We start from the raw sequence: 16,255 nt of genomic DNA, 5'->3' as shown, positions 1-16,255 counted from the left end.
AGAAAATTAAATTTTTTTTAAAACTTATTATTTTAAAAAGAATAAGTTATTTTTTGAATACAGAAATTTTATTAAAATTATTTATTTTCAATATTGTAATTAAATAATAAGAAATAACTAATCATTGATAAATATTTTTTACTCTAAAATCCAAGTTAAACAATTTTTTAAAAATATGTCTATAAATGTTTCCGAATGTTTCCCCTCCTCCTTCCCTTGAGAATTTGAACCAATTAGTAAATCAATATAACATATTGGGCATTATAATGAGCAAAAGAGCTAGATGAATCATTAAGGATGTATGGTAATTATTACATAATTCCAATTTTCAAAAATAAAATTGTTATTATTATTTATTCGTGCGAAATATAATTAACTTATCCATTAATTATTAGAAATAATATAACATACATTATAAAAAATATAGTGTAAGGTAAATAAATCAATTTTAGTAATATTATGCTAATTTTTTTTATTGAAATCTGAACTTAAAGGTTTTAATGTTATGAAATAACTTTAGTGCTACTAAAATTAAATCTCATTATTACATTAAATACATATTATACCTTAATTAAAAGAAAGTTATTATTTACCTATAAATTAAATCATGGGCCCATGTAGGTGGACAAAATCAACATGATCTCATGAGAAAATTTAGGAATAGAGAAAGTGATTGGTCCGGCCCAATTCATTATTATATTGGGCTGATGTTAGCCTGCTGCACCCAAACGCAGTCACAGCCCAAATCTCACGTGCAATGGTCTATCTTTGGAAAATATCTCCAAGCTCCTCCTCCAAACAAAGCGCTTCTTGTTGTCGAGTCAGACCAACGGCTCTCAATATTTCAGGCTTTTGGCTCTGTTATTGCTATCTCTGTCTTTGTCTCCATCTATTTGCTTCTACTTATTCAAGTTTACGAAACCTAGAAGAATTCTGTTCTCTTCCTCTTTTATCGACACTCTGGAGTTTCATTTCCGGGTAAGTTGCGTGTTTCTGTCTTTTTTAACTTGCTACGTTTTGAATTGATTCTGTATCTTTTTTGCTGCTTTTGAGCTAATCCCAAATGGGTTTTCTGTTGTTTTCCGTTTAATCTTCTCACTTTATTGGAATTTTGTTTCAAGATTTATGCACTATTGTGATAATCTCTATTCCAGCGTTTAAATTGCAAGAATTGTACTTTATCCAGTTCTTTGGCTCTCAATTTCTCTAATTATGAATTTATACTTGATTTGGTTGGTTGTCAATCATTTGAATGGCTCGTTGAACTTATTAAGCTTGTTTACATTGATTTAGCGGTTATAACTTATCCTGTTGCATATCCGGTTGACAAAATTTTGCTTATTTTGTGTGCAGATCAATGTTGTATGCAGTCTCTGCCCCTAAACCTTACATTTCCTCTCCAAGAAGTTATCTCTTTCAGCAAAGGCATTTAGTTTCCACTAGGTTGTCTGTACGTGCTTCATTACCAGATAACAGCAACGGGGTTAAAGTAGAGTATACTCCTTGGCTAATTGTTGGATTGGGTAACCCTGGAAATAAGTACCATGGCACTAGGCACAATGTAATTAAAAGCAATGTATTATGCTGGTTTTTGTCGTGTTTTGTGCTGTATTTTTGAATTGGGAAGATTCTCATGTCAGGTTGGATTTGAAATGATCGATCAGATTGCTCGAGCTGAAGGTGTTGTGATGAACACAATTCAATCAAAGGCGCTGATTGGAATAGGTTGTTAAGTTGAACATTCTGTGCTACTTTTTTATGTTTTATTCTTTTTTTTCTTATCCATTGTTTGTTTGGTACTAGCTTGATTATTTATTTTGATTCTTTGTTTGATCAGTACAGGTTGCATCAAAGATGTTCCAATTCTGTTGGCGAAGCCTCAGGCTTATATGAACTTTAGTGGGGAATCGGTTAGTTCTATATCTTGTTTGATGGTTTGATTTCACCGTGTCATTACAATTTCTGTAGGTTTTTCACTTCTTGAGATGTATGGCTATTTAATGTTAGCTTTAGTGATGATGGAACACTGATATCCTTCGAAAATGAAGTGGATACAGTATAATCGGGATATCATCCTTTATCACAAATGAAATTGTTATAGAGGATGGTAGCAATAACTATGATTTATAGTGTTAAAAATTTTGGATTTTAGTATCCTTACAGGTGAGGTAATGCAACCAATTACTATTATGTCCTCTAGGTGGTATGGGTTAGTTAACTATCTAGCTTTTCAATTGGTATGTGCATCCTATTTTTTTTCACATAGTTAAGTTTGTCTATCATCGTAATTGATTTAAATTCTCTTTTACAAAAAGCAACCTCAATTGTGATTTTAATTAATCTTGTTTATCTGTGTTACCGGATGAAAGTAGATGAGCTTGAACAACTCAAAAAAAAAAAAACATGGGAAAATAAGGAAGGAATTTTTTATGCACTAACTTTAGATTATCTGAAGACAAATTTAAATGCTCCATTCCTCCTTTTTGCATTATAGAGATCACAATTGTTCAAATCTGAGAAGCATTTGTTATCAATGCCAACCCAAATGGCATATGCCAGAATATTAGTAGTTTATTGTGAAAAAACTGAGTGCTGATGGGACTGTAGAGATTTTAGCACTACTTTGATTTCCAGATATTACTTTATTTGATTTACACATTCTGACCTTTTGCTTCGAGGATACAAACAAAAATCAGAATGCCATAGGTGTTTTTTTTGGCTCTATATGACTCTAAATAGCACTGAACATGAAAGGGATGCAAGAAATCACTATTCGATCAATTTGAGAATTATTGGTAACCAAGTTATTCTTTTATCTTTTTTGTTTTTACTCATCCTTCAGGGAAAGGAGGAAAGGGGGTGGGGGCACAGGGGAATTTACGTATATTCTTGCTCAATCTTTTCTCTCTTATGCTGATTTCAGTTCTGTTAAGTTGTATTTGGCTTATTTCAGTTCTGGCCACCATAAGTAGCTGAGTTTCCATGCTTAACGTTTTATTCTCTTTTCAACATTGTCAAGGTCGGACCACTTGCTGCTCATTATCAAGTGCCTTTGCGACATATTATATTGGTATGCTACTTTGGGGATAACACATTGACCTCATATTTTAATTAAGAGCATAATGACCTCATGTGTCTGAGATTAAACTTGTAGATATATGATGAGATGAGCCTACCTAATGGTGTTGTCAGGCTTCAGCCAAAAGGAGGACATGGCCATCACAACGGGTACTTTTTCTGGTCTGATATCAGTTTTGACTCGTGTGTCTCTATAAAGATGACTATAGAATGATAAACTTTCGAGAAAGAATGTTTTATTCTCCCTAATCAATTAAAATTGTATACACACTTTGGGGATGATATCCGAACTTGAGTTCCTTATTTCATCAACTTGATTGAATCTGCTATGTCCTGTGTTCTATTGGAGACGAGCAACTCTGTAGTGAGCTATGGCTCAGACATCTACTACACCCAAATATTTGCATCGCAGGTCTCAGCTCAGGAAGAGCAAATTAACTAGTTGACCTTAGTTATGAGAATGACTGCATTAATGTTACTCTGTAATTTCTATTTTTTTTTAAGTGAAAACCAGAAGGTAAATGTGGAAGTATAACTTTGGATATCTTGCTGCAGAGTGAAGAATGTGATTGATCATTTGGATGGTTGCCGGGAATTTCCTCGACTGTGTATAGGTTGGTTATTTGCACTTTCCCTGTGTTTGACATGAATATTTTATCTACTTGAGGAGTATCAGTTAACTCAGCTGTGAAACATTAAAATTTCATTTCTTGAAGGTATTGGAAATCCACCTGGCACCATGGACATGAGAGCTTTTCTTCTTCAGAAGTTCAGTTCCACAGAGAGAGAACAAGTAAGCAATTGTTTTGTGAAACTATATTGTAAATTGTTTTCACATTTTTCTTGGCAGAGTGTTAATCATTAAGAACAAATGAGGCATGCTACTTCATGAAAATTATCGAAGCATGTTATTTTACAAAAAAATAATAATAATAATAATAAATTCCATTGTTATATGTATCATCTTGCTTTTAGCACTCCAATGCTCGTGAGTGCATTTCAAAATTTCCAAGATCAGTGCTGAATTTAACTCTTTAACTGCTACTGGACAGATTGATGCAGCATTAGAACAAGCGAATGAGGCTGTGAGGACCCTGGTTCTGAACGGATTCAATCGAAGTATTACCAGATTTAATCTGGGACAAAAGTACAAGTATAACAAAGTTTGAATCTAACGGGGTGAATGATTCCACCAATATGGTGCTGACTGCAAAGTATACCAATTAGTACTAAATGGATTTCACCAATATTATCACCAATTCTAAGCTGGAACAGAAATACAGATATTGATGTTTTGAATCGTATAAGAGCGGCATAGAGAAAATGTGATGTCAGTTGAGTTGAAAAAACTTTTTATCTTTTCGGAACCAAGAGATGAAAGTTCTTGAAATATAATGTTCATGGTATTCTAGGCTCTTTTCCTTTAGCTCTCCCTCCCATCTCATCTTAGTCAAAGTATTCTATTGAGTTAATGAGACAGTAACGAGAAAAAATAGAAATTTTGATGTGACTGTTTTTTGGGTTATGAGTAAATATTTATGTTGGGAAAAGAGAGCATCTGGGTTCGATAGCTCCTTCAGATTTTCTTTTTCTCTTCTCTTTTTTCTCCCCCCCCATCAAATATGACGGAATCATAATTCGAAGCTGAAGCTCCAAAAGTGCTAATTGTCATATTCTATGCTATTCAAGATTTGTTTAATTTTAATTCTAAAAAAGAAGATTTATTCCCGACAAAAAAAAAAGGAAGTTTTATTTAATTTTGAAATTATTCTAGTTTTCTTTTTTGTTAATGAAATTAGTATTTTACTATAGTAGTTGTATTTATGATTAGTGTTTTATAAATATAAGTAAATATATTTATTAAAATACTTACATTTCATATATCACTTATAAATATTGAAAATAAAAATTGCTTAATAATAATGTTTAAAAATTAAAAATAAAAAGCCATATATAAATGTAAATTTTAAGTTTGTAATAGTTAAATTAATGATTTACTATTTTCAAAAAAAAAAAAAAAAAAATTAATGATTTACTAATTAGGAGCCTGGTTAATTCAATCTTTCGGCCGGATCAATTGGGTCCAATAAATATGGAATATTTAGGATCAATGGTGAGACCTGGCCTGGGCCTGCCATATGTACAGCCTTAAAAGGGCCGCCAGAAAAAAGTACTTTTGCCCTTTTGGTAAGAGAAAATAAATAAATAAAAAGCCCCTGCACCCTGAAGACCCTCCTTGTCCGATGAACCTTCTGATGATCCATTTTAGATCCCCTGGTGACCGATTGCCTTTTCATCTCATCAAGAGAACTCCAATAAAGACCATCATAAGGATCCTAAATCAGATCAAGCGGTAGATATAGAATCCAATGTTATTCAAATCGTTTTTCTGCTTTGGAAGAAGGGACCCACCTTAACAATAACGTTGAAGTATGGGAATAATAACAAAAAGGGTTGATTTTCTCTCTCTGTGTCTCTCCTCTTTCTATTAGACCGTTGTAAAATTTACTTCTTTAATAAGAAACAGAGAAACCAGAAACTAACCCATTTCTTATAATCCATCAACAATGGCAGAAGATAACGCCACTCTTCAATCTCTCTTCCATGCGCTTGACCCCATCTCTCTAATCCTTTCTCAAAATTCCTCAGACTCTCGCCAACCGGTCCCTCTGAAGCTCACCACTGATAGCTACCTCATGGAGAGAGGACCAAGATACACAGCATATGCAGAGCTGCGAGAATCAAAGCTGAGAATGAAGATCTTAAGGCAACAAGAAAGAGACGAGACCGATTTCAAACAAACGCCGCCAAAGAAACAAGTCAAATTTCAAGCCAATTTAACTGCTTCAAGAAAAGGGTCCTCTGTGTTGGCCCAGTCAGTGCCCGATTTCTCTGCTACGTTAAGAAAGGAGAATAGGAAGCCGCCGCCACAGTGGACACCTCCATCAAAGAACTTGTCAAACGTAAATGGGATTCTGTCCAATTGTAGAGGAAGCAAGTCAGCGAGTGCTGGAGAGAAGAAGAATAGAAATGGGGGACTAATGTCGAGAAAAAGCTATGCAAGTGTTGAAGAATTGAAGGGTTTGTCAATGGCTGCAGCCACGGCTATCAATGGAGAAAACAAGGGGGGCAGAAGTAGCAGATTAATTGGCAAGACTGTGTTGGGTTTCAGGCAGTTCTGATTTTGAATGCAATGCGATTCCACAATTGATGTGTAAGATTTGTTGATTTTTTTTTTTTTCTGGGTTCTTAATTGGATTCGGTGTTATGAGAGGTTTTATTTGTTACGGCTACGATTATTTGATTAGGTGAGAGTGGATTGTATGTAAAGCTTTGGATGTAATCATGTTTAACGTATGATTATAGACATTTTACCTTCATTTGGATTCAAATTCTGCTGTTATTCTGCTTCCTTTAGATATCACTTTGTTACGGGAGTTAGTGAACAATCACATATCATTTTGGTGGAGAAGTGCTACAAAGATAATTACTGAATTTTCTTCATTCAACCGCTCTGATCCCAACTTAGAATATGAAACCTTACAAATCTAAGTTCAATTGAAGTTAAAAGTTCTAAATTCAATATGAAGTTAAAAGTTTATTGATGGTTGATGAATTTAAGGATCTCAACCCTTTGATAGTAGTTCCATTCAATATGGAAATCAATGAAGTTTCTGATTCAAAGAAAAATAAATGTTGTTAATCAATAGGAGTAATGCAGCTGGACAATATATTTTGAGGGGTTAAGGTTTTGTTTAAAGATGCTACGAAGAGGATTTTGTATAGATTTTTCAGTTGATTCAAATTAGATTATAGATATATATATATCTTCTGCAACCTGTCTTATCGAATAAAACAACAGCTCATTTTAGCACATTTGAGGGGTTAAAGTTTTGTTTCAGGATGCCATTTTGGAGGATTTTGTATAGACTTTTCTGTTAATCTAAATTGGATTATTGAGATATATATATATCTTATGCAATATATCTTATGGAATGAAACAATATCTTCTTAATTGTTTTTGTAATTCATTAATAATGGATAATTAGATAATAAATATTAAATGGGCTAATATATATTTCAGCCATTATAAATATCAAATCAATATTGTTATCCGCATACGTATTTAATACTATATTATAGTACGAGTTTAAAGTAATTTATTTATTTATTCTAAACTTTAACGGTATTATAAATATTGATAATTTGATCCGAGATATTATAAACTGTCTGAAAAAATAAATAGAATAAATTTTTTTGAATATTTTTCAGACTTCATGCATGCAATAATTATCTTCCAATCTTAACTTCTCCCGCTCAGCGGAAGCACCGGAATCAGCATTCTCACATTGCAAGCTAAACCAATAAGGTATTCAACTATTTTGAATGGGACAGCTTTCATCTCATTTACTTATCTCAAATATTTTGACATTAAAAAATTTCAGTGAAACCCACATCTGAAATTCTGCCATTTTTTTAATAGTGCTGGGTTTAAAAATTGAATAAATGGAAATTGGCATGGGCCTAAAGCCACTTGGAGTTTGTCCGTTTGTTTATATGTATAAGTAACTGAGCTGGATCCAAGTGAGTTTCCAAATGGACCCAGCGAGTTTGCAATAAATCGAGGTAAATTGCCCAACAGGAGTCCAAAGTTTTATACCCACGTCACTATGCCTGATTATTTAACATTTTTATATTTATCCAATTTATAGTTATAACGAATATTTGATATTTCTGTTTAAAATAGTTGGAGTAAAATGATTTTGGGCCTAATTATAAATTAATACATTTTAGTTTCTATTTGTTTGTGCAAAATAATATAGACTTTATTTTTTAAATTTTTTTAATATAAAATGTTTTTTAAAAATAACTTATTTTCATTATTCTGATTATAATATTAAAAATAAAATATATTAATAAATTTATATATAACAGTGTTATAAAATTTTTAAATGTAAAAAATTAACATTTTTTTTAAATAATAAGTCATTTTCTTTAAACATTTTTTAGTTTTTAATTTCTTTCCCGATAAAATATTTTCCATTAAATTTATTCTATTTTTTAAATGATTTTAAATTTATTCTTTAAATACTTAAAATGTAAGAAAATATAAAAAAATATTCTACAAAAAATAAGCTAAAGTTTTGATACTTTATAAGTAAAAAAATAATAAGTTATAAAATTAATCTTCTACTTCATTATTTTTATCTCATTTTAAAATTTCACTATGTATTACCATATATTCATATTGAAAATTTTATTTATTTATCTATTGTTTTTTTTTATTCCATCTTATTTCATTTGAGTGCTTGTAAATTTAATATTTATAAGTTAGTTTTAAAAAATTTTACTTTATGATTTTCATTTAATTCTAAAATTCAATTACATCTTGTGTTAAAGTTTAAAAATTTATTCACTTCATTTACAATTTTCTTTGAGAATTTAAAAATTCACACAGTGTTGTGCTCATTAAAATAATGTTTTTAAATAAGCGTCACTAAAAATTTACAAATGATATATAGCGTCGTCGTTTTAAGTCCATATTCTAAAAGGGCACATAATATCATAGGTGCTATTTGACTTAATTTATGAAAATTAATCTATAAATTATTAAATTTATAAGTATTCAACATTTTAAATAATTATATATTTAATTAAAATTTTTATAAGTAGCTGATAAACCGTTAACATATTAATAATAATTAACTTATTTCAATTTTAAGATGAGATCGAATTGGTATATCAATATTGAATCGAATTGGTATATTAATATTGATTCGATCCGACATCTCTCGTGAATTTGCGCATTGAGCATTTTCAATATTATGTCTTTTGAAAATATTAAGAATCTCCACACTTTTTAGAACGAAATCTTAGTAGTATTCTCTCTAATAAATAGAGAGTCCACTTTGAAAGCGTTCGGACTGCAACCACCCTCAAATATATATTTTAATAAGAATTACACAAAATAGTTGATACAATAAAAATTTCCGGTAAAATGCCACCATAATACAACACATAACATACATTATATAATCTATTTTAGGGATTGACGACTTATTCATTCAGTAAATTATAAATATATTTATTATTGAAATTATTAAAAATAATATTAAATAAGATATATAATAAAATTATAGTAAGTTATTTGATAAATCAACTTATAAATTTAACTATTTATAAGTACCAAAATGAAAATTTTAATACTTATAAATATAAAAAAAAAAAATCTCTATCAACTTATTATTTTAACTTGTAAACTATATTTATAAATAATCTGATAAAATTAATTTTAGAGCTTATAAACCGATGACATCAGCTTATAAATTAATATAAATACCCATAATCAACTTGCACTTGCAGATGCAGTTTTGCAATTCCTGCGTTTGGCATCAGCAGATAGCTAGTTAAATCCTTTATCCAACAGGAGGTGTCTTTTTGTAGTGAGATAGTATTTTCCAAATGGATGGGGTGACAACACAAAAAGACAATTAAATGTTATGCAATTGGTAATTTTCACTCCATCCCACCACTCACAACAAAAAAAAAAAAAAAAAAATCATATAACCCTAAAGTTAGCTAAAAAGGGTAAATTTTCAGATGGGACATAAGAAAATGTGAGATTTTGTATGTGAAATTATAGTCACAAATGATTTTTTTTTTTTTTTTTTGGTGGGGATTTTGATTTATGTATGCTTGTAATATTGTGATTTAATTTATTAGTGACGACAACCAAATTCATACAAAGAAAGGTGAAATCATATTATATTTGCCCATTACAAATACTTGAATTTGCTTCTCAATAATTAATATGAATGGAGAAAAATAGACATCAATATTTGCTTATAAAAAAATTAACATGGAAGGGAAAATTGTCATAATTCGCAAACTAAAATTAGAATTAGGGAAAATTATAAAATATCTCTTAATTACTTTATATTTGGATGGGGGATTTAAATTTAAATATTAAATTTATTAATAATCTATACAAATTTAAATTTAAATATTAAATTTCAAATGTTGATAACCAAACATTAGTAATTTAAGCAAGAATTACTAATAAAATCTTGTGCTAATTAGCTTCAGATTGACGTCTCGCATCTTTTCTCTACTTGGATGAATTTTTCTTCTAAATCTCTATTATATGTGAATAAGACAAGTTGTGGTGGTTTATTAAATTTTAGCTTTTTAAATTTACAGTGAAACGAATTTAGATAATTTTTTAATTAATAATAAAAATTATAAATCTCTATTTTCATTCCCTTGGCTAAAAATTTCAAACAAATGCACTGCTAATTATAAAAATAAAATATAGTTTAACAACTTTTGAAATAGAAATTTATTCTGCTTTCATTTTTGCTTTGCAACCCAAAAGAATTTTTAACTTATGTTAACTATAAACGATTAAAACTAATAAATAAAATGGCATAAAAAAATTTAAATCCATAAAATTAAAAGATTCCAATATATATAGGATCCAAATCTAATCAATCCTGATGTACTTGGAACAGCAGCAATTGTGAAGATGATGATCCACACATGGTGAGTAGTGTCCTATCACACATTATTGTTTTGTTAAATAGGAGAAACAAAAGCTGAAACCACCATGTTCAATTTTTTGAACAATTAAAAGGACAAATGCTCAGCTCCATATTTTCACAACATGACAACACTACTCATCACTTGGAGATGAGAAGCAATGGTAGCTATAGAGTCCTTACAACAGCAACTAACCATAAACATCACCACAAAAATTACAAATTGGGACAAACATGAACTAAAGCTTCATGTCTTTTTCTGTCCCACTGCCTCAGATCTTGCCATTTGGTACTTCTCTTTGGCAGTGCCATATATCTCTTTTCCTTCTCAATTCAATCTATAAAATCTTGATCTTCGATTAGTTGCCTTTAAAATAATTATGACATAAATTCAATCTCGAAATCAAAAAACAAATCTAATCATAAAGCTTTATCCAATTAATATCACTTCAAACTTTTTTCTAATCTTTTTCTGGTTGGTTGATAACAGATAGAGACGTAGAGTTGAATAATTATTTAATTATTGATAGATTTTTATCAATAATGATGTAATGTAATTAACTCTTAATACAATAAAATTTCAACAGATGCAATAGTGAATGAAATCATATTCTATCCAATACCCACAATGTCTTGCTCCTCCGGTTGTATAAATTGAAACAAGGAACAAAAATCAAAGTATGTACACACCATGTGTGAGCAAATATAAATCAAAGGCAAAGATACACAAAAAGACAATAATGAAAGCAATTGTTACCTGTCATTTTGTGCTTCAAAGCATGTGCCATTGAATTATACCATCATCTCCAGGTCCCTCCTTCCATTCATCCACCTTTCTGTGTCTCTTTGTCTTCAAAGCCACTCTCTCTTTAGTCTTTCTTTTACTTTCCCTTTTCCTTGGTATAACTCAAATGGTAAAATCATCAACAAATGGAAAAATCTGGGTGGTAAAATTAAAAGAAAATCCTCAACCCACAAATGAAAAATATTATGATAATATGCAATTTGGACTGGATCATGTATAGCTGTTTTCTTTCTGATATTAAAGCAAACATATGGCAATCACTTTTTCTTGTTCTTATCTTTTCCATTGAAGAAGATTGAACCTAAGCCAAATAAATTCCCTGATGGAACATTTAACACAGGACTAACGCGGACACCATTGCCGTAAGCTCCATAGTTCTTCTTCAATGGAGGTTTTTGGTAACTGGTTGATGAAGACGATGATTGATGCTTCATGAATGATTGTCTGTGCTGCTTATGATTAGAACTGCTATCTCTTGACAATGGTACCCTCTTTACGCTGCTAGGTACAGACCCAGTAGAGTTGCTTCTGGATAGAAGTGGCAAAGGACATAAGCTCCTTCCATAGCCACTCACACAATTCAAACTGCTACTCCTCTTGAACCGCCAAAATGACTTTGAAGTATGCTTCTCCTCTGGTAATTCATCACTTGCACCCTTCATTTCCTTCATCGACTCTTTCTTGCTTAAAACATCTTCGTTTAAAGCATGCGGTGGAGGCGAAGACTGGTCCAGCTGCTTCGCTGGGGCTGTCTTTTTCTTGATTTCCGTAGGAAGAATCTTTCCATCGGAGAAAAGCTCATCTGCTGATGATGATTCTTGATCGAAGCTCTTACGAGTACAAAAGTCGAAATCGATGCTGCCCAGTGAGTTTGATGGAAGAGGGTGTTGCTCGACAGGAACAATGTCCGAGAGACACAAATCATGAGAAAATGAAATTCTTGGACTAAAACCAGCAGAATTATCTGAACAGAGTTGGATTGCCATGTCTTCAAATTTTCCAAGAAAATAAGAAAAACATTCAAGCCCAATGCTCAAATGGAAGTTTCCACGGATCAAGGTTTTGTTATCAAGAAAGAGATTGGAAAAAACCTGGAAAAACAACAAACGAGTCAATTATAAGGACAAAAGAGGATGTAAGAGAACACCAAATAAAGGATTTGTAAAGGCAATTATGAACTGTGTATAGCAAATTGAAGGATGAAGAAAATGACCTAAAAACAATATATGCAATAAATGGTAATAATCCCAAGTTCCAAAAGATGATTACTAATGGAGATAAGGACCTGTGAAGTGAAAAGTAAATATTGAGATAGAAGTTTGAAGCGGAGATTTTGAGAGACTGAAGAGCTGATGCGAACTGTTGGTGTTTGTTTGTTTGTTTGTTTGAGAGAGAGAGAGAGATAAAAATGGAGAGATGAACAGAGTTTTTAGCATTAAGAACCGGCCAGGGTGGAGTTGGTTATAGGACAATAATAGTCTGCCGCTACATGGAAACAGGTACGCATGTTTCCGTTGACGTGTAAGGTTATGTTACTGACAAATCACGTTTTTAAGAGATCAAAGTTTATCCTTTTTTAATTAATTAGGCAATGATGGTTTATAAATAAATTAATTATGTTATAAAACTAATTGATAAATGACTTAATTAGCAAAATTTTCTAAAAATTAAACAAGGTTAATTAATCGTTTTTTTTACACGAATAAAATTTTAGAATTAAAAAAAATTATATTTAAAAAAAAGAAATGCATGTATTATTTAAATAATAATAATCGAATTTATAATAAATTGAAGTATTAAAAATAATAATTGATTGAGTTATCTTGCAGGACATTTTATTCATTTAGTACACTAAAATTGGAGTCCGCATTTTCATTATAAAAAATGATTTACACAAAATTAGTGTAAAATCAAGCTGTAAAAAGAAGTACTTTGTTTTACATGCATAAAATGGAGGAACAAATTTTCAGTACTAGCGCTGAAGCGAAACTGCCATTGGCTAACTCCTTGAGAAGAGCTTACATGGTAAGAGAGGGTAAATCTCATCCATATGACATGAGGACTGCTGGTGTCTCATTGTAAATCCTCCCACGCTATGAACTTATATGATATCTAAAAAACACATGTCGCATCCAATGGAAATTTTAATTTTTCACAGGGATTAGCTAGGGCGTAGGCCCTTCTTTCTTATCAAACTGTGTAATTTGAGGAAGATAATTGCACATATGGAAATTAAAACAAGCCTGATGGATCACTATTGTTTAACTCGACGCATGCCATTAAACTAGTTTACTAACGCAAACCCTAAAAGTAATGAAATTTAATCATGAATAATGTGGAGTTATGGATGAACCACCTTGACAAAAGGGACCATTATAATTGACAGAATTTGTCTAAATATAGAAAACAGGTGGTAGCACGCCTATGTCAGTAAGACCCCAAGGTCAATATCACGCTGCTACTGCCTGCCAACGCTTGCTAAATTAGTGGCCTTTGTTATTTCTGCATGTCTTCTCAGTTTCATTGGAGAAATATATAGAGATTTGATCACTGCCGGAGATTTGATCACTGCCAGATTTCTGTCTTTGAAATGGAATCAAATTCTGAAAAAGAAATATACTCAAAATTTATTAGAATCCACTAAATAGATCGACACATCAGTAAACAGACCGACCCATCATTGTGTCACTCAGTCCGTGATCAAAGTAGGCCAGACTTTATTTTTATCCGACTATCTTTAATTAATCATGTCTCATGTCATGCAAGATATATATATATACACAGGTAGCTACCATGCAAAATTTTCAGTTCAACCTTATCTCACCACAATTCACAATCTCCACTGATCAGACACTGACCCACTACTTTTGATCAAATTATAATTGTAATAGCATATGATCCCATGCATTCTTTCTTCTTCTTCGTTTTTTAATTTTTGCTTTTAAATTAAGCAACCCAGTTTGCTATTTGATCAATATATATATATACCTTGGCATATATCTTCTGTTCTTTCTTCATCTGTTATCTTTAGAGTCCAATAAATTATGAATATAAATATACACGAAATCCATTTCTAAATACTCTATTAGTGCAACCTTATCTAATTCTTCTTAACTAATCAATACAAAATGTTTGAAGATATTATGAATTGAATTCATAGAAGAAAGAAAAAAACAGTTTAACTGAGGATATGTCCATGATCTAAGGCTAATAATCTTCTGAAATATAGCTTGATTGGGCTGTAAAAGTAGTTGATCTGATTAAGAAACAACAGATGTGAACATAAATTATTTTATGATATCTGTTTCACACATCATAAATAAGATGATGTTTAATTATCTCTACAAATGTCGGTTGTCGTATAAAGACCTAGTACTTTTGCAATAATTGATATGTGTCATATTAGTGGGCAGCATGTCCATGTTTTGGTAGATTAGCAACATTAAACAAACATACATTAATTTTTACTTAAAAAGTCGGAGAGAATCCTTTATAGTTTTTTAAAGCAAAACTACTGGTTGTATAAATAAAATCCTATCAAACAAAAAAATATATCATTTCAAGTAATGAGACTATCCTACCTAATAGTTTTTTTTTATTATTGAAAGGCTGTTTTTGATTAATTATATTGATGGTATAGATTTAATTTTCATGATTGTTTTTTTCCAGTACAGATGATCAAAACTTGAGAGGTTGTCAATGACTTTATTCATAAAAAGATGATTGATGGTCCAACAAAAATGTGGTCCAGGAGAGATTGGAGATATATATGGGACCATACATGGAATACTTTTCAACTTCTATTTCCTCCTTTTCAATTCTTTGCCTTTGATTTCCAATCCAAGCTCAGGACACTTGCCATGTGAGAATTGAGATAGCCCTAAAACAAAGTAAGCAAACTAAAGAGATCGATCTAGAAATATCTTACCCTCTGCTTTGCTCTTTTACTACTACAACCAACATGGCCTTTTGGCACCAGAGATGGATGTTTCTTTCTCTCTTCTCAACTTTCTTGGTAACCAAACAATGGGATCAATCATAATGATGATTCTACGTCCCATGCTTGGACCCAACAAGAGCTAGGGACAAAAGTGATGATCTGCAAGATATATAGGCATAAAGGCAAGAAGAAAAAAGAAGGGCAGTGTTCAGAGATGCCTCAGTGCCTTACAAATAAGCAATAATAGTGGTAGATGTATCCAAACTGATAACCCTAAATTTCCTGCACATCCTGCAAAAGCTAATTTATTTTCGTAATTTTCTGTACATAAGGTGAGATCCTCAACTACTAGTACCAGTAGTTTGTTTGATTTTTGAGAGAGATATTAACGTAATTAAGTTGATCAGTCTGCTATGACGTGAGATTTGTTAATTGAAGATAGAGAGAGGGCTCAGTGAGCTTGAAGCATGCATGAAAAATAATCTTTATTTTTTCTTCTCTTTATTATTTTACTGCCCTAAATGCATGTCTCTGTCCCTTCACAATAATGCAGGCGCTGTCTACTTGCAAAAGCTAAAAGGAAAACTAAAGTGATCAATAGAACGGGTTGAAACCCTAATGATTTTCTTTTCTTAATTTTATTTATATGTTTGATGGCACAATTTCATGATTTTTCATGTTTTCATATGGATACTGATTTAGTGCCTAACCGAGTTGAATATAATAATAATAAAAAAAGAGTCCATGAATATCACCACCACAATTATTGAGTAAAATCTTCTTGTTGTTGACACCGTCTATATTTTGTAGAAGAAGGTAAAATAGAGGACTTTAGAACTTAATGGGAGGAATATTAGGAAAATTTTTATATATTTGACCAATGAAATATTGCTA

At 31.2% G+C, this 16,255-nt stretch overlaps 3 protein-coding genes across 5 annotated transcripts; 2 read left to right on the top strand and 1 right to left on the bottom strand.

Annotated features, from left to right (window-relative positions):
* Positions 1-742: 742 nt before the first annotated feature.
* On the top strand, positions 743-4,504 carry LOC110603824 (chloroplastic group IIB intron splicing facilitator CRS2-B, chloroplastic). Its single transcript, XM_021741777.2, has 9 exons — positions 743-978; positions 1,354-1,561; positions 1,641-1,725; positions 1,843-1,910; positions 3,020-3,070; positions 3,155-3,228; positions 3,634-3,692; positions 3,795-3,871; positions 4,131-4,504. The coding sequence occupies exons 1-9, from the start codon at positions 758-760 to the stop codon at positions 4,245-4,247; spliced, it is 960 nt and encodes a 319-aa protein (XP_021597469.1). The 5' UTR covers positions 743-757; the 3' UTR covers positions 4,248-4,504.
* Positions 4,505-5,177: 673 nt separating this feature from the next.
* On the top strand, positions 5,178-6,465 carry LOC110609719. The gene has a single exon (XM_021749496.2). It carries the CDS (start codon positions 5,646-5,648, stop codon positions 6,258-6,260), a length of 615 nt encoding a protein of 204 aa, XP_021605188.1. The 5' UTR covers positions 5,178-5,645; the 3' UTR covers positions 6,261-6,465.
* Positions 6,466-10,506: 4,041 nt separating this feature from the next.
* Positions 10,507-12,867, bottom strand: LOC110608544. Of its 3 annotated transcripts, XR_002486893.2 has the most exons (3): positions 12,635-12,867; positions 11,374-12,512; positions 10,507-10,983 (listed from the first exon to the last, which is right to left on the bottom strand). XR_002486893.2 is itself a non-coding variant. In XM_021747794.2 (2 exons), the coding sequence occupies exon 2, from the start codon at positions 12,405-12,407 to the stop codon at positions 11,679-11,681; it is 729 nt and encodes a 242-aa protein (XP_021603486.1). In that variant the 5' UTR covers positions 12,408-12,512; positions 12,635-12,867; the 3' UTR covers positions 10,507-11,678. The 3 variants fall into 3 exon arrangements, 2 of the variants coding, with proteins under 2 accessions (XP_021603486.1, XP_021603488.1); XM_021747794.2 differs by having other exon boundaries at positions 10,507-12,512; XM_021747796.2 differs by having other exon boundaries at positions 10,507-12,512; positions 12,707-12,866.
* Between the last annotated feature and the right edge of the window lie 3,388 nt (positions 12,868-16,255).

The sequence above is a fragment of the Manihot esculenta genome, chromosome 2, assembly GCF_001659605.2.
Source record: "Manihot esculenta cultivar AM560-2 chromosome 2, M.esculenta_v8, whole genome shotgun sequence".
Taxonomy (NCBI): Eukaryota; Viridiplantae; Streptophyta; class Magnoliopsida; order Malpighiales; family Euphorbiaceae; genus Manihot; species Manihot esculenta.
The sequence above is the reverse complement of the archived record's forward strand: the minus strand, read 5'-3'. Positions and strand labels throughout refer to the sequence as shown.

Bases quoted from the DNA above. Each gene is read 5' to 3' on its own strand.
- LOC110608544 (XM_021747794.2), bottom strand. From the start codon at position 12,407: ATGGCAATCCAACTCTGTTCAGATAATTCTGCTGGTTTTAGTCCAAGA.
- LOC110603824 (XM_021741777.2), top strand. From the start codon at position 758: ATGGTCTATCTTTGGAAAATATCTCCAAGCTCCTCCTCCAAACAAAGC. The intron at 1,911-3,019 runs GTTAGTTCTATA...AACATTGTCAAG, and splicing joins TGAACTTTAGTGGGGAATCG to GTCGGACCACTTGCTGCTCA. The intron at 3,872-4,130 runs GTAAGCAATTGT...GCTACTGGACAG, and splicing joins GTTCCACAGAGAGAGAACAA to ATTGATGCAGCATTAGAACA.
- LOC110609719 (XM_021749496.2), top strand. From the start codon at position 5,646: ATGGCAGAAGATAACGCCACTCTTCAATCTCTCTTCCATGCGCTTGAC.